Source organism: Aegilops tauschii, chromosome 1 (assembly GCF_002575655.3).
Source record: "Aegilops tauschii subsp. strangulata cultivar AL8/78 chromosome 1, Aet v6.0, whole genome shotgun sequence".
In the NCBI taxonomy this organism is placed as follows: Eukaryota; Viridiplantae; Streptophyta; class Magnoliopsida; order Poales; family Poaceae; genus Aegilops; species Aegilops tauschii.
The window spans coordinates 103,957,336-103,977,968 of record NC_053035.3 but is presented as its reverse complement, the minus strand read 5'-3'; the positions used below and the strand labels follow the sequence as shown (position 1 = coordinate 103,977,968).

General features: G+C 44.3%; 2 protein-coding genes across 2 annotated transcripts; one reads left to right on the top strand and one right to left on the bottom strand.

The window, feature by feature from the left end:
- The first annotated feature begins 11,312 nt into the window (after positions 1-11,312).
- On the top strand, positions 11,313-13,979 carry LOC109755333 (beta-glucuronosyltransferase GlcAT14B). The gene is made up of 4 exons (XM_020314248.4): positions 11,313-12,059; positions 12,734-12,809; positions 12,883-12,998; positions 13,077-13,979. The coding sequence occupies exons 1-4, from the start codon at positions 11,495-11,497 to the stop codon at positions 13,592-13,594; spliced, it is 1,275 nt and encodes a 424-aa protein (XP_020169837.1). The 5' UTR covers positions 11,313-11,494; the 3' UTR covers positions 13,595-13,979.
- A 4,958-nt stretch (positions 13,980-18,937) lies between these two features.
- LOC123497100 (uncharacterized) lies at positions 18,938-20,152 on the bottom strand. Its single transcript, XM_045233076.2, has 2 exons — positions 19,958-20,152; positions 18,938-19,871 (listed from the first exon to the last, which is right to left on the bottom strand). Exons 1-2 carry the CDS (start codon positions 20,081-20,083, stop codon positions 19,164-19,166), a joined length of 834 nt encoding a protein of 277 aa, XP_045089011.1. The 5' UTR covers positions 20,084-20,152; the 3' UTR covers positions 18,938-19,163.
- Between the last annotated feature and the right edge of the window lie 481 nt (positions 20,153-20,633).

Sequence of the window (20,633 nt, the reverse complement as noted above, 5' to 3'; positions counted from 1 at the left end):
GAGTTGCCAGGCATGCCACCAGATAGAGACATTGAGTTCTTGATTGAACTTTTGCCAGGCACAGGGCCAATATCTAAGAGACCTTACAGGATGCCCGCAAAGGATTTGGAGGAAATTAAGAAGCAGATCAAGGAGTTACTGGATAAAGGCTATATTCGCCCAAGTTCGTCACCTTGGGGATCACCAGTACTTCTAGTGGAGAAGAAAGATGGATCACTAAGGATGGTTGTTGATTACCGAGGATTGAATGAAGTGACCATCAAAAACAAGTACCCACTGCCGATGATCAATGATTTGTTTGACCGCCTGCAAGGAGCTAAAGTATTTTCCAAGATCGATCTACGATCAGGGTACCATCAGTTAAAGATTCGAGAGCAGGATATACCTAAGATGACATTTACCACCAGATATGGATTGTATGAGTATACCGTTATGTCATTTGGACTGACTAACGCACCGGCCTATTTCATGAACCTGATGAACAAAGTGTTTATGGAGTTTTTGGATAAGTTCGTTGTGGTGTTCATTGATGATATTTTAATCTTTTCCAAGGATGAAGAAGAGCATGAGGAGCATTTATGATTGGTACTTGAGAAGCTCAGAGAACATCAGTTATATGCCAAGTTCAGCAAATGTGAGTTTTGATTGAAGGAAGTTGGATTCCTTGGACATGTTATTTCTGGAGAAGGAATAGCAGTAGACCCTGCCAAGGTTGACACAGTGACAAGTTGGGAATCGCCCACTACAGTTGGAGAAATCCGGAGTTTTCTTGGACTTGCAGGATACTACCGGAGATTTATCGAGAATTTCTCAAGGATTGCTAAGCCCATGACTGAGCTATTGAAGAAGGACACCAAATTCGATTGGACTGAGGAGTGTGAAGCCAGTTTCCAGGAGTTGAAGAAACGATTGGTTACATCACCAGTGTTGATTCTGCCAGATCAACGCAAGGACTATGAAGTTTATTGCGACGCTTCTCGTCGAGGACTTGGAGCAGTGCTTATGCAGGAAGGAAGAGTTGTTTCGTATGCTTCACGACAACTTAAACCCCATGAGAAGAATTATGCTACGCATGATTTGGAATTAGCAGCCGTGGTGCATGCATTGAAGACATGGAGACATTTTCTCATCGGAAACCATTATGAGGTGTACACGGATCACAAGAGTTTGAAGTACATTTTCACGCAGAAGGAGTTAAACCTCAGACAGAGGAGATGGTTGGAGCTCATCAAAGACTACGATATGAGATTGCATTATCACCCTGGAAAGGCTAACGTAGTAGCAGACGCGTTGAGCCGCAAGAGTCATGTCAACACCCTCATTACAGGAGAGTTACCTCAGGAGTTAGCCGAGGACCTACGTGAGCTATGTTTGGAGATAGTCCCTAGAGGCTATTTAGCGGCATTGGAGATTCAGTCTACCTTGATGGAAAGGATCAGAGAAGCTCAGAAGACAGACAAGGAGATTGAAGAGATAAAGGAGAAGATGAGCAAAGGAAAAGCCAAGGGATTTCGTGAGGATGAGCACGATACCTTATGGTTTGAGGACCGTGTATATGTGCCAAATGATCCGGAGATCAGGAAGTTGATTTTGCAAGAAGCCCATGATTCACCGTACTCGATTCACCCAGGAAATACCAAGATGTATTTGGATTTGAAGAATACTTTCTGGTGGACCGGAATGAAGAAGGATATTGCGGAGTTTGTAGCAGTTTGTGATGTATGTCAGAGAGTGAAGGCAGAGCATCAGAAGCCAGCAGGATTGCTACAGCCATTGCCGATACCCGAATGGAAGTGGGATAAAATAGGCATGGATTTTATCACGGGATTACCCAGGACTCGTTCAGGCTATGACTCGATATGGGTTGTAGTCAACCGTTTGACGAAAGTGGCTCATTTCATTCCAGTGAAGACCACTTACACCAGTGCTAAGTTGGCAAAGATATACATGACCAGGATAGTATGTTTGCATGGAGTTCCGAGGACCATTGTATCAGACAGAGGAACCCAATTCACCTCGAAGTTTTGGAAGCAGCTACATGAAACATTGGGAACCAGGCTGGAATTTAGTACAGCATTTCACCCGCAGACAGATGGACAGACCGAGAGAGTCAACCAGATTTTGGAGGACATGTTGAGAGCATGTGCGCTAGATTATGGATCTAGTTGGGACGACAATTTGCCATATGCAGAGTTTTCATATAACAACAGTTATCAAACCAGTTTGAAGATGGCCCCTTTCGAAGCTTTGTACGGAAGGAGGTGTAGAACACCGTTGTTGTGGGACGAAGTTGGAGACCGTCAGTTGTTTGGACCAGATTTGATTAAGGAGTCTGAACAGAAACTAAGGTTGATTCGCGATAGGCTCAAGGTAGCCCAGTCCAGGTAGAAGAGTTATGCTGATTCTAAACACAAGGAGACAGTTCACGAAGTCGGAGACAGAGTGTATCTTCGAGTATCACCACTTCGAGGAGTAAAGCGCTTTGGAGTTAAGGGAAAGTTAGCGCCTCGTTTTATCGGACCATACAGAGTGTTGGAACGTATGGGAGAAGTTGCCTATAAGCTGGAATTGCCCGAAGGATTGTCTGGAGTACATGATGTATTTCATGTTTCACAGTTGAAGAAGTGCCACGCAGAGATGGCTGAGATACCACTGAGAGATACCGTGCCACTGGAAGCAATTCAACTGGAAAGTGATTTGACCTATGAGGAGAAACCAGTTAAGATTCTCGAGTATGCCAGCCGAGTTACCCGCAGCAAGGTTATCAAGTTTTGCAAAGTCTAGTGGAGTCACCACACGGAGGATGAAGCCACCTGGGAGCGAGAGGAAGATCTACGGAAAAACCACTCCCATCTGTTTTCTAGCCAACCCGAATCTCGAGGGCGAGATTCATCTTAAGGGGGGTAGGTTTGTAACATCCCAAATTTTCAATTTGGAATGTTATACATAGATCATCATTTGCATATCATGTTTTGTTGCATTTTGACAAATCCTCGATAAATCCTAAGCAACTCAAGGACCCTCGGAGAGAGTTGGGGATTTTCTCGAATTTTTAAATTTGATTTTTCAAACGAGGATTGGGGTTTTAATTATTTTTCTCTCCGGAAAAATATTTCAATTTTAAATAAACGGGAGGAGAAAATATGACTTCTCCAAAACAATTGAAATACTGGAGGAAAAATGTTAAAAACATTATTTGGAATTTATTTGCAATTTTTATTGCATTAAAAATATTGCATGTTTTCAAAATATTTATTTTTGATTTTAAAAATGTTCACCCTATTCTAGATTTTCTAACTAGACGGGGAAAATTTATTTCATATTTTGCTGATTTTTATTTATTTTTCTACGCAATATTTTCCGCGGATTTTTTAAAAAAAAAACGCGCCCGCGCCGACTGGGCCAAAGGCCCAGCCGACGGCCCGAGCCCCGTCGCCCCTCTCCTCTCTCCCCACGACGCCGCCGCCGGAGTTCGTCCCGGACACGGGAGCCGCCGCCGCCTCGGGTGCCCCCTTCCCCAAGCACCTCGGACCCCCCTTCCATAAATAGCCCCCCCTCTTTTTCCTCACCACCGCCGCCGGAGGAGCCCCGCCGCCGCCCGCATCACGCCCGCCGCCGCCGCCGCCGGGAGCGCCGGAGCCGCCGCCCCTCGCCGCCGGAGCCCCCCCCCCCGAAACGCCACCCCTCGCGCCCGAGCCCCGCCACCGGAGCCCCTCGCCGGAGCCCGCCCGTCGAGGTACTGCCGCCGGCCGTCTTCGTTGTTGACCGGTTTTCTGTAAAAAAACCCTTTTGTTTAAAAAAAACCCTAGATCGGTTTTTTTCGGTTTTCTTATTTCGCGAGCGTTCACCGAACTGTTCGTTTTAACGAACGCGTTCGTCGGTTTTTCTCTGTTAACGAACATCCGTTATTTAACCGTTTGTCCGTTTTTCTTTTTCGTCGGATTTTCTCGTTATTTTCTCAGATTCGATTTCTGATCGAATTTTCGAATCTGTTTAACTTCTCGCTCGTTTATCGGAATCAGGTGATTCAAGCGCCTAGAGTTTCGTCTCGAAATTCTCTTTCCGTTTAACCTACTCAAACAAGTTTTTGCTACAGTAAAATTTGACCTAGATCCAGATTAGCAAACGAAGTTTCTTTCTTTCGCCGTTTGACTTTCGTTGCTTCTTTCGAGTTGATTCTTTTTGCAAACCGGAGTTCTTAAGTTGAACTTTCTGGTTGGATCTTTCATTCGAGTTTTACCTGTGCATTAGCTGAGTACTGATTGTATGCTTGTTTGTTTGCGATAGAGTACCCGGAGTGTGCCGCTTGTTACTTCGACTCGCTAGGTTTTGCGGATCATCAGCAAGGCAAGTAACACTTTGATCATATCCCGTTCATACCCAGTTTTATTGCATTAGATCTTTTTTCCCAAACACATTGCATGATTAGGATCTAAATAAACTGTGGGTATTGGGAAGTAGTTGAGGTAGTACCTATTACCTGCTTTACTATATCAAACCCTTGGGAGTTACTTCTACGTTGCTATTATATTGCCATGCTATGCTCGTAGACGTGGATTGGGTTTGAGTGATATTCATGACAGATGTGAGATGTTTAATAATGGTTCAACTTAAGGTGGCAACTAAAACTCACATCTGGGTGGATTGAGGCACCTGGAGAACCCAGTGTTGTCTGTATGTATAAGGTCCGCCACCCAGGCTCAAAGGGATCATAAGATTATTCATGCTAGAAACTTCCGTGTGCAGCCACAAGCTATTATGGGCTCTAGCATAGCTGAGTAGGTTACAGGATCTCTTGAAGAGGTGGACTAGAAGATGTAGGGGAAAGTAGGTGTACCGGTCCATCCAGAGTAAAGAGTGATTGTTTCTGAAAGACTGTGTCTCGGTCATCCGTTTCTCAAACATCATGCAGTGCGAGAATCAAGAGGAGGCGATCGAGTCTTGTGGGGAAAAGTGCACAAACCTCTGCAGAGTGTACAAACTGATCATGATTAGCCGTGTCCCCGGTTATGGACAACTTGAGTATCTAGTACCTGGATTATCATTTGAATCTCATCACCGTGATACTTATAATAAATTTTGTTGGGTTAATGATGTTACTTAATTGGGATTGAGTTGGAGGTACCTTCTCAATGTTTCAACCACCATGATAGTTAAATAAAATTTATTCCTTTGCAGTAGGATAAAATTGGCTTTTCGCAAAACTGTAACCATAGAGCCTTTCCACCAGCCATATATGCATATAGTATAGCATTATTATTGTTCATTGCTCTCTATGTGTTACTTTGCCAGCATATTCTATGTGCTGACCCGTTTTCGGGCTGCAACGTTTCATGTTGCAGACTTTTCAGACGACGAGTAAGGTGCCTTAGGTCGTGGTCTTATACTCAGTGATGCCGCTGGAGTTGATGGACTCACTTATCTTCCAAGTCTTCCGCTGTTATCGTTATTAGATGGCCTTAAGCCATGTTATTCATACTCATATCTTTGGAGATATTCGATGTAATAAGTGTGTGATTGCTACTCTGTTATAAATCCTCCATTTGTACTGTGTGTGTCAGCATTACTGATCCAGGGATGACACTGGTGCACAGCAGCACAGACCATTTGAGGTCTGGTCGCTACAAATTCATACTTTACAAACTCCTTAGTTGAAGTAGGATTCAATGAACAGATGGTGTTAAGTAAATTAAACACTTGCCTTGATTTGTTCAAATTTTGCAACAGTTAGAACATACTTTCTTTGTTTTTCTCTGTATGTTTTCTTGATTTGTTGTTGAGAAGCTCTTGTAATTTGATATAAATTTACAGGTATTCATATAGGCAAAAGTGTTGTTTCCTATGTGTTTTGATTGATCATATGCTTCAAGCATGAACTTCCATCTGGTCGGCGTACCACGTATCAAGCACATGCACAGGTATCCAGAAATCCTTCTCACAGATCAAACATATTTGTTCCGCACAAAAAAGAAGAGATTCAACATCTTTATATGATGGCGAGATGCATATGATTTCCAGCTTCCTCCCCGCTGCATCATAGGAGCTAGGCGTGCTTCCAAACTATTCATGTGGTCCATTTGGTTTGGTCGGTTGCTGCTGGTACTTTTATTTTTCTTGGGCTTTTGATTTGGTTGTATGGTGAGTGTGCTACAACTGCACTATTTGATAGTCTCGCATTCTTGGTTCGTTGTTTGATTTCAGTTTACATGTCTCATATTCGTAGTGAGTGACCCACAAAGGAAGAACAAGGTAAAAGAGCAAGCCAAAACACAAATGGAGCGATTGAAAGGCAACAGACAAGCTCCTGTGACTAAAATACCTAGGTATTTCAATCAGCCTTATGCACTGCTATACCTTTCTCGCTTTGCCATTTTGGTAACACCTAATATGCTTTTATGTTTAAATGCAGCAAATCACTGTGCCCTAGGAACGCTCCTCGCAAGCTCTTCACTTCACCTTCCAAGACTAAGGGAACTACATTAACTGTGGTTGTGCCTAAAGATCCTACCCAAACTGGAGAAACCGCCTTTGCTGGAGATGTTGTTGACCCTGCATCCAAAACAGATGTTAGTATCCATGTTTGGCTCCACTCTTATTGTTTCCTCCTTGCGCATTCCTCACTTGACAAGCATCACCATGTCACGATAGGAAACTAAGCAAGATGTTGAGGAGTCTGCTGCAGCTGCTACTGAAGATGCGAAGAATGTGCAGTCTGGTCAGACTAATAAATCTAAAAGGTACATACTCTTTCTCTGTTACATCTGAGAAATTGGTTGCAAGTTCTGATATACCATTTCACTCTTTGCTATTAATTAATGCATCTTAGGACTAATTCTGGTGTCAAGGGGACTGGCTCGGCAAAAAATCAAGGCAGTAGTTCATCCATACCCTGGGGTGGGTGTGTACGTGCGGTATGCCCATTACTGCCTCAATTCCCTTATACAGTCGTCATAGATCAAGTGTCAAGGAAGACAACTAACACGATGTCTTCTTCATCGGGTCATTTTCTATGTGCCCACTTGCTTCTCAAGCTCGACCTGCTAGAGCTTAGGCGTACAACAACCAGCATATAGCTTCTCTGCTTAACAGAGCCAAAAAGCGCAAAAAATACAAGGCAAGCTGAGCATATGTTCTGCTTGTAGGGCCTACCATATGGCAAGATTTAAATATCCTAATCTTGTACTCCCTCCATCCCATAATATAAGACGTTTTATATCATGGGACGGAGGGAGTATTTGGCACCACAACTGATGACATGATGCTATACTCAAAATCTGAACAGAGGAGGGTGGCTACCGAGCGCACCAAGGTGTGGATGGACAAAACAAATGCATACAACTTGAATGTTGGTGAAGGGAAGTGATTCGTGACCACGAAACTAAGACATAAAATATGATGATCTCACCTTAGGTCTTTGATATGGCATGGCGATACTAACAAAGCGTCGTTGCTTAACCATTGCATATTGTTGCTAGCCCTCAAGCTCTGATGAAGATTTAAGCGACAACTCAAAAAATGTATTCTAATAGATGATTGCTTTCAAACATTCAACACAAATTTATAATCTTATTTATTAGCTTGATTTATAGACCATGAATAAACAATTCTTACCCGTACTACTATTTTCTCCTTATCCAATTTAGCTATTGCAATTCATATTGATGTGCTGTTCATGATGTACTCGTGCTGTCAACTGTTAAATAAAATTTCGTTTATTGGTAACCACCAAATGTTTATTACCCTTTTCTGTTGTTTTCAAGTATATATTCCAAAGCTAAACATGGATTTAGCGGACAAAAGAATAGTAATTTCGGCTTTACTAGGCCAAACAAATTACTGGGCCAGGCCAGGTTGATCCACCTACTGTCGATCCACTACTTAGATAAAGCCATACAAGCAACTCGTGCAGCGGTGCATCTCTTTAAAATTGGGTGCAAAGTCTTCTTCCTCCCCTTGCCTCTCCCTCTGCCAACCCTTTAAAATGGAGCGCGGAGCAGCAGTTGGCATTGCAGCTCCACACGGCGATCATGGCAATGTCGCTCTTCATTCTCCTCCTACTCCTCTGCCTAGCCGCTTTGCTGGGGGATACTAACACGCTCACCAGCCATGACTTCCCCAATGGGTTATCCTTGGCATGGGAACCTCGGCCTTCCAAGTAGTTTACTTCTTTCTGTATGTTGCAAGCGAGCAAAGTCTCGTGGTACACCTGTTGGTGGCAACTCGACCGTGTCACCTGCGACAAGAAAATGAAAGAGACGCAAGTAAATGAAAAGCAGAGTAATCATTTCGATGCCTTAGGTGGAAGGACCAGTGCGGAGGATGGGAGGTAGCCAAATATCTGGGATACCTTCAACCCATCAAGGTCAATTCATATTATGATTGTTTTGCTATTACTCATTATCACCAGCATCGTTCGTTCATTAACATTTCAACAACTGCAAAAACCACATATCTTGCGAAGCCCTCCAGGATCTGATTTCAAGGATTTTTGTGCCGACGAGCATGACAGGTTACTCTTTCAACAGATATATCGTTGATGTTTCAGCAGATCAGTATCATCATTACAAGGATAGTTTTGTGAATATTTGGAAAGAAAAATACAAATGGGGCATATGAGGGACATATGCTAACTAATCAAATAATTCCAATTCCTTTTGTTGAAATTAGGACGATGTCAAACTTATGCATGAGATGGGTTTAGACGCATACAGATTCTCCATTGCATGACTCATACCAGGTAACCATATAGTAGTTGAGTAGTTCACACCTCTGAATTATTTTTGGATACTAAAGCCACCTATATGTAGATGGAAGAGGAGAGATCAATTCGAAGGGCTTGGAATACTACAATAATGATACGTCTCCAATGTATCTATAATTTCTTATTATTCCATGCTATTATATTATCCATCTTGGATGTTTTATATGCATTATTATGCTATTTTATATCAGTTTTTGGGACTAACCTATTAACCTAGTGCCCAGTGTCAATTACTATTTTTTCATGTTTTTTTCTTTTACAGAAAATCAATACCAAACGGAGTCCAAACAGAACGAAACGTTGACGATTTTTCTTGGACCAGAAGACACCTAGGAAGCTTCGGGAGGAGGCCAGAAGGCCCACGGGTGAGCCACAAGCTCACCAGGCGCGCCCTGGGGGGGCACCGTATGAGCTGGTGGGCCCCCCGTGGCTCCTCTAACCCTTATCTCAGCTCTATAAATACCCAAATATTCCCTGTATACCAGAGGGAACACCAAAAATACTTTTCTGCCACTTCAAGCTTCTATTCTCGTGAGATCCCATCTTGGGGCCTTTTTCGGCACTCCGCAGGAGGGGGATTCGATCACGGAAGGCCTCTACACCAACCTTGCCGCCCTTCCGATGATGTGTGAGTTGTTTACCACAGACCTACTGGTCCATAGCTAGTAGCTAGATGGCTTCTTCTCTCTCTTTGATCTTCAATACAATGTTATCCTTGATGTTCTTGGAGATCTATTCTTTGTTGAGATCCTATGAATTGTGGATTTATAATTAGATTATCTATGAATATTATTTGAGTCTTCTCTGAACTCTTTTATGCATGATTAAGATAGCTTTGTATTTCTCTCCAATCTATTGATTTGGTTTGGCCAACTAGATTGACTTTTCTTGCAATGTGAGAGGTGTTGTAATGGGTTCAATCTTGCGGTGTCCTCACCCAGTAACAGAAGGGGTAGCGAGACACGTATTTGTATTGTTGCCATTAAGGATAAAATGGTGGGGTTTATCTCATATTGATTGGATCTATCCCTCTACATCATGTCATCTTGCTTAAGATGTTACTCCGTTCTTGTTAACTTAATACACTAGATGCATGCTGGATAGCGGTCGATGTGTGGAGTAATAATAGTAGATGCAATCAGGAGTCAGTCTACTTGTCACATACGTGATCCCTATATTCATGATCATAGCCTTAGATATCGTCATAACTTTGCAATTTTCTATCAATTGCTCAACAGTAATTTGTTTACCCACCGTATGCGTTCTTTCAAGAGAGAAACCTCTAGTGAAAACTATGGCCCCCCGAGTCTATTCTCATCATATTATTTTCATATCTATAAAATCAAAAACCCAAACATACTTTGCTGCAATTTATTTACCTTTACTTTATTTTGCACTTTTATTTATCTTTTATACCTATATCTATCGGATCTCATCCTTGCAATTAACCGTGAAGGGATTGACAACCCCTTCTATCGCGTTGGGTGCAAGTATTTGTTTGTTTCTATAGGTGCAACTATTGGAGACTTGTGTGTTCCTCCTACTGGATTGATATCTTGGTTCTCAAACTGAGGGAAATACTTATCTCTACTTCGGTGCATCACCCTTTCCTCTTCAAGGAAAAAATCAACGGAAGCTCAAGAAGTAACAAATAACTTAATAGATGAGCCGATATGACATGGTAAAGATTGATTTCTCTATCTAAAACTGCTGTAAACATGTTACAGTAGTGGCAACCTTTCTTTTCCTTGTTGCAAGCTTGAGAAAATTACTCTGATGTCTGATCTCGATCAACCAATATTTCTTGGCATGTGTTGCAGGCATACAACCTCATGTCACAGTCTACCACTTTGGATATCCCTCGGTCCTTTCAGGACGAATACAACGGACTGCTCAGTACCACAATAAAGAGTTGCTTAAACGATGAAATCATGTTCGATACTGATGTGACATGTAGCAATGACTCTACCTAATACCAGTGCCTTCATGTCTTGGTCTTTCCTGTTGGCAGCAGATACAAGACTCAGCCAAAGGTTAAGAGACAAGCGCTATATATGTGATATGCATCTCTGCTATCATCAAGTGAACTCATAACTTTTTTTGAGCTCTCATGCTACCATGTAATAGAATATATAGCACCATGTGTACCTAAGTATCTATTAAATTGGTTCTAAATTACTCTCACTTTCATAATTTGAACGCTCTGCTCGCTTTCTCTTTTTGTGCCATGAACGCAACGGGTCATCTATTGTTTATAAACGGGCTGTGTCGTGTTAGCAGCGCGCCACACTTCCATGAAACAAATTGCTAAACGGGTCGGCCCGTCCAGCTTGGCACGCGTGCTATTCGGCTTATTTCTGACATTTTTGGCTGTTTCAAAATAAAATAAAATAAACAGGCCATGCCATGCCGGCATGCAGGCCTCGCCTAGCAGCCCAAGCACGGCCTGTTTAGCTGTGTGCCGGGCCGGGCACGCGCGCTTTTGGCCCGGCTCGCGTAGCACGGCCCAGATGGCCAGGTCTGGTCCCCAGTCACTTCTCCGACAACTACCACCGACACGCGACAAAAAAATCACTAGGTGTGCGACGCGACGCGATGCTCTCGCGGCCTCAAGTCTAAGCACCCCCGACGACGTCGGCGACCTCACCGCCGGCGAGCCGATCCACGCCGCCGCCCCATTTCCCACCTGTGTCGTGCATGTGATCTGGCGCCCTCTCCGGATCCTCTTCTTCCATGGGATTGGGGGGCATGAGAGGCGGCATCGGGGGAGGGGGCGCCGGCTCGGGCGAGAGGTGGCGGTGGATCCTCTTCCTCTCGCTGGTCTCCGTCTCCTTCCTCCTCTCGTTCCTCTTCCTCTTCCTCTCCGCCTACTCCTCCCCGACACGCCTCCGCCTCCCTGGGCTCACCACCGCCCGCGCCGCCGCCGGAGTCCGCCGCGGCCCCGACGCGCTCCCCTGCCTCGCCTACCTCCTCATCGGCGCCCGGGGCGACGGGCACCGCCTCCTACGACTCCTCCTCGCAGTCTACCACCCACGCAACCGCTACATCCTTCACCTCTCCGCCGACGCCTCCCACGAAGAGCGCCGGGACCTTGCTGCTGGGGTCGCCGCCGCGGCGCCCGCCGCTGTCTCTTTCGACAACGTCGCTCTTGTGGGCACGCCTACCGCGGGGACACCCGTCGGGTCGTCGGGCCTCGCCGGCACGTTACGCGCGGCTGCTGTCCTGCTCCGCCTCCACCCCGACTGGGACTGGTTCCTCACCCTCAACGCCGCCGATTATCCCCTCGTCACCCAGGACGGTACGGCATCCCGATCTGTCTTCGTACTCATGGCTTTGCATGATGGTATCTCATTGACCCGAAATACATTTCGGTCTTTCGTTTCTCAGCAGTAATAGAACCGAAATTAATTTCGGCAGGTACATGTTCATATGCATCTTCTAATTAACATCAAATTGCCGAGTTTTCATGTTGAATTGTGTCACGAGCATAGTAACAATGGTTTACAGCTTACCCACCCTGGGAATTTGTTAGGAACCACCTGCCTGTTGTCACGGATGTAGTGATTTTTTTAAATCTACACAGATATAGTGTTATTGCAATTGTCCACGGAATAGAGCTCCATTATTGTCTGTTTAAAAATCAAGGAGTTAAATCCAGGCTCCCGTTATCTCTTGGTTTTGATATATCTGAAGTGGGAGATAGTGCACATTTCAGAACATGCGCTCCTCCTATAGGTCAATTATAAAACTAACCTCAAGTAGTTGTGATGATTCTCATGATATTCATGTGTTAATACTACTAGCTTGTGTCTATTGTCTCGTGCTGGCCTTTGGTGTTTTTCGGTTTTCCAGATGACATTTCCAGTTTCTGTCCCAAACATTATCATATTTTCTGGTTAATTTTGCTAGATTGGCATTGTGCTAGAAGTTTATGCTGATTGTGATACTACCGTACATTTTGTCCTGTTGCAGATTTGATCCATGCCTTGTCGTATGTTCCAAGGGAATTTAACTTCATTGATCACACTAGTGACATTGGACGGAAAGAGTATGGATCGTTTGAACTTGGAGAGAATTTTAGCAGCCAACGTATCTGTTTTAATAAAACTACTCGCTTGCAGATCTGAAAAAGTGCAATCGATGATAGTGGATGCTGGAATATACTTGTCAGGGAGGACCAACTTCTTCCGAGCCACACAGAAACGACCAAGTCCTGATGCTTTCAAGTTCTTCACAGGCATTTATTGTCCTCTGCTCTGATTTAATTTCATTGGTTTAGATCATTTCCTTATCCATCTTCATTCCTTCTTACTAGGTTCTCCATGGGTTATTCTGAACCGACGGTTTATAGAGTACTGTGTTCTTGGTTGGGAGAATCTTCCTCGGCTTCTTCTCATGTACTTCAACAATGTAATGCTACCTCAGGAAGGATATTTCCACTCAGTCATATGCAACTCGCTTGACTTCCGTAATTCCACTGTTAACAATGACTTGAGGTACAAGGTGTGGGATGATCCACCTCAGACAGAGCCCCTTTTTCTCAGCATGGCACATTTTAATAAGATGGTGGACAGTGGACAGCCTTTTGCAAGGCGGTTTCAAGCGAATGGACCGTTGCTGGACAAGATCGATGAGAAACTACTTAAGCGTCCGGGCCATGGGCCTGTTCCTGGTGCCTGGTGCGCAGGAAGGAAGAGCTGGTTCATTGACCCATGTTCCCAGTGGAGCGACGTGAATGTTGTGAAACCTGGTCCTCAAGCCTTGAAGTTGCAGCAATATATCAATTGGACCTTGGAAGAGGCAGATTCTGGCGCAAAATCGTGCAGGCTATAGCTGCATTTGATTCCAATAGCCTCACATCCTATGGCTTAAAGCTTCGAGGTTTCCATTCCAGCATCAAGGTTCTCTGCTCTAGTGCTTTGCAGAATAAGCAGCTATTTCCTCCCTTAACTGAAATTAGGACTTCTTGCATATCGAGTGCTCTTTCTAGACCCCCACCCCCCCTCCCCCCCTTAATATTGGCTCCTAAGTTTCAGTTAGGTCTAGGAATCTATATTTGTGGCTCCATCATAACATTGAAGGCACAGAGATGAGAGCATGCTAATTGAACCATATTGGTTGTATTGTATGAGCTGGTCACTTATTGAATGACCTATGCTGGCGCTGAGTTCATATTTGACAGAACTGGAGAGGAAAAAGCAGAACATGTGGTCTGTTACTAGCACCGTGTTCTCATCACTGGAATGAGCTTCTATCTGTCCATTCTCTTCAGGACTTGCATTTACCTACTCCCTCTGTTTCAGAACATCGGTCCATTTTAATGGAAATTGTCATCTCTGTGAATCATACTAGTTCATATTGCAAGTTCACTAAAATATCAACAGTACCGGGTCTTTAAATTTGTACTTTATGCCACTAGTTGAGTGCACTAAAGGAGGTTAAAAGCTATGCAATTTAACGGTGATGTAATTTTTGTGAGATTCTTGTAGTGGCATATCTACAGTCAAATGTGCTTCTGGGACATGCGAGTTTTATATAGTTCGCTATGACAATCACAAACAATTCCAATAGTAGTAATGATATAAAACTCGCAGACTAAAACATTAATGCTCCTAATAGATTCATGTTAAGGCAACCATCATTACCCAACGGTTTATTTTAACAATATAATGTTACCATGTATCATGGTTGACTACATGATTATCACAAAAGGCTGGGACAGTTCTGAGGCTGCGACATGTCGCATACCAAAAAAAGCAAATCACTTAGGTCAATCAAACATCCTAACAGATTCATCTAGTTAGTGCGACCATCATCGATCTACTTGATGGTTTAATTTACAGCATAATTATGTGATATCAAAATTATTTTCAACCTCTGGTTTAAGGCAATAAAAAAAGGTTAAATGCTTGTGTATATCTATACACACTAAATCAACAAGCGGTAATGTGACATTTGGAATCGGCATAAGGTCGAGTGATATTGGTATTGAGATTTTTGCAGTTGACCTATCATAAAAAATCTGATATTAATGCTACAAAATTCGTGAGACTACAATATACTGCTCCCAATATAGATATGTTTTGCAACCATCATCGACTTCGTTAATGACTTACTATAATCATGGTTGACTACTATATGACTATAACAAATACTTAATGACTTGTTACATCATGGTTGACCATATGAATATCACAAATCATTCATGCAGTACTACACCAAACTCGTTATCAATGTATACCAAAAAGGGAAATCCAAGCTATTAATGCGATCAACACCCATCAAATGCTTGACGGATTAATTTTGCCACATAATAATACCCCACAAGGTTCTAGAAATGGCAATTATAATAGTTAACTATGACTGTCACAAATGTTGGCATGACGTGTCGAGACTATGGCATCACTAACAATAATGATCGAACATGCTCGAGACTAGAACATCACCTCACACTAGTGAAATAACAAGCTTTGGGACCTTGTCATTAGTGCATTCCAAACACAATTCCTAACAGATCTTAGTTCAACCAACGTACTAATTAACAACAGATTCATGTATTGGAATTACAGTCAATTCGTCCGCCAATGGTTTACTAGTTATTACCATACCGAGAAATACCATAAATCCTACTCCCTCCGTCTCATAATATAAGATGTTATTACATCATGTGAGAGGGACAGAGGGAGTTGTTGTGAATAGACGACTATATCACAAATGATTCCACCAGCAGTTGTGAGATTGCGACATCATATGGAGGAGTTTTTCTAAGCTCACGTATGTGACCCCCTATCCATTTTAGATATTCATGTCATTACCAAAAATTCTAGGAAAAAAACAGGACATTGTAGTACTAAAGTTGTATTGGCCTGTGAAACTTTTAGGTTGATAAGTTTTGCCATTTGTGAGAAACAAGCGAGGATAATGTTCTTTTTGTATGTGCCACACACTATTTGGTTTTTTCCCTGTGAGATTGCATAATGTCATACTCCCTCTGTTTGAAATTATAAGATGTGTTACCTTTCATTAAGACAAAAATCTTACCAACACGTACTCCCTCTGTCCCAAAATATAAGAACGTTTTTAACACTACACTAATGTCAAAAACGTTCTTATATTATGGGACGGAGGGAGTACTGCTTTATTGTGTGGGCTACGTGGCAGATAATTATTAGAAAATACTTCAAGACACATAAACGGTTGTCCTGACAAACAAAATACACCCTATACTTCAAGACACACACAGGACTATATCGTTGATTTTTCTAAGGCTTCTGGTTAAAATTATGGAATGCACTACGTGCGGACCCTTCTACGGCGTGACTCACACGTTATCGGCCCGGCCTCGCAGACGGCAAGGAGTCCGTCGCACCAGAAGGTAGGAGCACGCACATCAGACGGCGTGGAGCCCGTCGCAACACGCGTGGGGCCAGCCTCGCAGATCATACGACATGGATCCCGCCACGCCAAAAGACATGGGCGTGCACGTCAAACAATGTGAAGCCCATCGCAGTACGCATGGGGCCGGCTCACAGATAATACGTCGAGGAGCCCGCCACGCAAGAAGGCACGGACGTGTACGTTTCAACTTCAGAATTCTCAAAAATTAATGACAGTAAAATCATGTCCAAATTTTGCAGGTGTACCAAATATGGGACTCGATCGCAACTTTCGCCCTAAGAGAACATATTCATCTATTGCAACATAGATATAGCATAACAGACGCTGGTTTTCAACAAAAACCATTTGTAACAGATCAGTATATGATTGTATGAACACCACAAACATTCCAAATATAATGACATACCAAGAAATACCATATATCCTAGTTGAATAGATGACTATATCGCAAATGGTTCCGCCAGCAGTTGTGAGACTGCGACATCATATGGAGGTTTTCTAAGTTCATGTATGTGACCCCTATCCACTTTAGATATTCATGTCATACCAAAAATTCTAGGAAAAGAAACAACACATTGTAGTACTAAAGTTGTGTTGGCCTGTGAAACTTTCACGTTGACATGTTTTGCCATTTGTCAAAAACAAGAGAGGATATTGTTCTTTTTGTATGTGCCACACACTATTTACTTTTTTCACCCGTGAGATTGTGTGATGTTGTACTCCCTCTGTTTTAAATTATAAGATGTGTTACCTTTCATTAAGACAAAGGTCCTACCAACACGTACTCCTAATGAAATAAATTCAAGGCACATAAACCCCGTATTTATAAAGAAAATGACTATCTTAATAAACAAAATAGACCCTATATGAGGGAGGGAGGGAGGGAGAGGGGGAGAGGGGGAGAGAGAGAGAGAGAGAGAGGGAGAGAGAGGGGGGAGAGAGAGGGGGGGGGGGAGAGAGAGGACTGTATCCTTGATTTTTCCAAGACTTTTGTTAATATGGATACACTGCACGCGGACCTTGCTACAGTGTGACTCACACACAGCATGAAACACGATAAGCATGACATGAGTTAGGCCAGCCTCGCAGATCAGACGGCTAGGAGCCCGTCGCGCCAGAAGGCACGGGCACACACGTCAGATGGCATGGAGCCAGTCACAGCACGCTAGGGCCAGCCACGCCAAAAGGGACATGCGCACACGTCAAATGGCAACGAGCCAGCTGCAACACACGTGGGCCGGCCTCGCAGATCATACGGTGTGGAGCCCGCTGTGCCAAAAGGCACTGGCGCACACGTCAAACAGCGTGAGACCCGTCGGAGTATGCATGGGGCCGGCCTCACAGATAATACGGCGTGGAGGCCGCCACGCCAGAAGGCACAGACGCGTACGTTTCAACTTCAGAATTCTCAAAAATGAATGAAAATAAAATCACGTCCAAATTTTCCGGGCGTACCAAATATGGGGACTCGATCGCAAGTTTCGCTGTACGAGAACATATTCACCTATTGCAACATAGATATAGCATAACAGACGCTGGTTTTCAAAAAAACCATTTGTAATAGATGAGTATATGATTGTATGAACACCACAAACATTCCAAATATAGCGACATACCAAGAAATACCACATATCCTAGTTGAATAGAAGACTATATCACAAATGGTTCCGCCAGCAGTTGTGAGACCGCGACATCTCATATAGGAGTTTTTCTAAGTTCACGTATGTGACCCCTATCCATTTTTAGATATCCATGTCATACAAAAAATTATAGGAAAAGAAAATTGTAGTACTAAAGTTGTGTTGGCATGTGAAACTTTCACGTGGACATGTTTTGCCATTTGTGAGAAACGAGAGGATATTGTTCTTTTTGTATGTGCAACACACTATTTGGTTTTTTCACCCGTGAGACTGTGTAATGTTGTACTCCCTCGGTTTTAAATTATAAGATGTGTTACCTTTCAGTAAGACAAAGATCCTACCAACACACACTCCTTTATTTTGCGGGCTACGTGACAGATAATTATCAGAAAATGCTTCTAAAAACATACCTAATGAAATAAATTCAAGGCACATAAACCCCGTATTCATAAAGAAAATAATTGTCTTAATAAACAAAATAGACCCTATACTTTGACGAGACACACACAAGAGAGTGAGAGGACTATATCCTTCATTTTTTTGAGACTTTTTTGTTAAAATCATGGGATGCACTACACGCAGACCTACGGCGCGACTCACACGTAGGATGAAACGCGATACGCATGACATGAGTTGGGCCGGCCTTGCAGATCAGACAGCAAGGAGCCCATCACGCCAGAAGGCACGGGCACACATGTCAGATTGCATGGAGCCCGTCACAGCATGCTAGGGATCATACGGTGTAGAGCCCGCCACGCCAAAAGGGACAGACGCGCACGTCAGATGGTAACGAGCCAATCGCAACATGCATGGGGCCGGCCTCGCTGATCATACGGCGTGGAGCCCACTGTGCCAAAAGGCACGGGCGCACACGTCAAACGACGTGAAGCCCGTCGCAGGACGCATGGGGCCGGCCTCACGGATAATACGCCGTGGAGCCCACGCCAGAAGGCACGGACGCGTACGTTTCAAATTCAGAATTCTCAAAAATTAATGACAATAAAATCATGTCTAAATTTTGCGGGTGTACCAAATATGGGGACTTGATCGCAACTATCGGCCTAAGAAAACATATTCATCTATTGCAAAACAGACGATTGTTTTCGATATAAACCATTTGTAATAGATGAGTATATGATTGTATGAACACAACGAACATTCCAATTATAGTGACATAACATGCTCAAGTACAAACATTCCAACTATAGTGACTTATAACATGATCAAGTATAAAGAGTATATAACATCTAACCGCATCAGACTACAGTTTCGGCAGATGTGTAACATAACAAACCAAACACCCAACATATTTCAGATCAATCAAATATAGCACAAACAATGTCACCTGGTGCAACCTCCAGGGATCAGTTGATGACAATCCTGATCGTCACCTCGACGGTGTCCTCGTTGTCCTCCAGGTCGACGGAGCGGTACACGTGAGCCTGGAAGCAGTCCTCGGGGTCGGGCAGCCCGCTGGAGAGATCGGTGCACGTCACGCCGGCCTTGGTTGTCTGGTAGTAGCACTGAACCGGCGGCTTGTCATCGTCGCCGTCGAGGATGTTGCGCGAGTAGTAGAGGCTGACGCGGCACTGCGCCTCCTTCTCCCAGAACTCGGCGTCGGGACGTAGGCAGAAGGCGAAGACCGTGCGGCCGAATGTCTGCTGGATCATCTCCAGCACGAGCAGATACCGTCCGGGGAATTCCAGGCGGTCTTGCTCGGAGGCGCCGCCGATGCAGTCGACGGCGACGATGTTGAAGCCGTCCTGCAGGCGGACGGCGATGCTGTCCCCGGAGGTCACCCCGGCGTGGACCGGCCAGTCGTGAGCGCTGACGAAGTGGCAGAGGAGCGCCGCCGTGCTGCCGACGAAGCCGCAGGCGTCGCCTGGGCAGCGGCACGGCCCGCGGAGCGCGCCGCTGCGGTCGCGGGGCTCGTAGTAGGCCGGCCAGACGTCGCGGCCGAGGCTCCGGCGAGAGCCGAGGCGGGCGGCCTTGGCGCTGCAGACGTGGCACGTCCCCGCCGCCACCCCGAGCATGTCGCGGCAGGGCGAGCAGATCAGGTGCCCAGCTTCGCACTGCAAAGCAAATCGAAATCAGCACGGCGTAGATTGCTTCCGGTTGATTAGATTGGATTGGGTAAATATTGCATGCGTGTACGTACCATGAAGGTCGGCGGCGCGTCGAGTGGGAGGAAGCAGATGCCGCAGTCGAGGGGCTCCTCGACGTCCTCCTCCTCCTCCGCGTTCGCCATCGCCTCCTCGACATCGCGGGTCCACGGCGGCACCATTGCCTTTTTTACTTGGCCTGCTAGGGTATAAAGTCGAAGAAGGGTCTCCGATAGTATCCTGGTATATATACTTATACCATTCATCGTGTCACGCCCCCTCTCGATTTCCTTGCGGTCTTTATGGGGGGAGCGCTGGTGGGCCTCACCGGTTTGCCGTGGGCCGGGCGTTTACCGGGGGTGACGTCTTGCGACCTCCTCTATTTCCGGCCTACAGTTTTTACATTTTTTTGGTTGACAATTACAGTTTTTACATGGTGAATTTGGAGAGTTGGCATGTTTCTCCTTTATTTTCCGTGTTACTGTTTTTGAGATAGCTCACCATTCATGCCAAATGATTATTTCCTTGTTCCTTTTCATTTATAAGGCATGCTCATATTCCTAGATCGTTAATTTGACAAATGAAATACGAGTTATATAATACAAAAAATATATCATTAGAAAGCTTATTTCGAATTCAAATTCAATGGTATACTTTCCGTGGCATATAACTCGTGTTGCACTGGCCAAATTGACGGTCTTAGAATACTTGTGGGTCTTATCAACCGAAAAA

Coding starts and splice junctions, on each gene's coding strand:
- LOC109755333 (XM_020314248.4), top strand. CDS start 11,495: ATGGGATTGGGGGGCATGAGAGGCGGCATCGGGGGAGGGGGCGCCGGC. Junction 12,060..12,733: donor TCCCCTCGTCACCCAGGACG/GTACGGCATCCC, acceptor GTCCTGTTGCAG/ATTTGATCCATGCCTTGTCG. Junction 12,810..12,882: donor AGTGACATTGGACGGAAAGA/GTATGGATCGTT, acceptor ACTCGCTTGCAG/ATCTGAAAAAGTGCAATCGA.
- LOC123497100 (XM_045233076.2), bottom strand. CDS start 20,083: ATGGTGCCGCCGTGGACCCGCGATGTCGAGGAGGCGATGGCGAACGCG. Junction 19,872..19,957: donor ACGCGCCGCCGACCTTCATG/GTACGTACACGC, acceptor TTTGCTTTGCAG/TGCGAAGCTGGGCACCTGAT.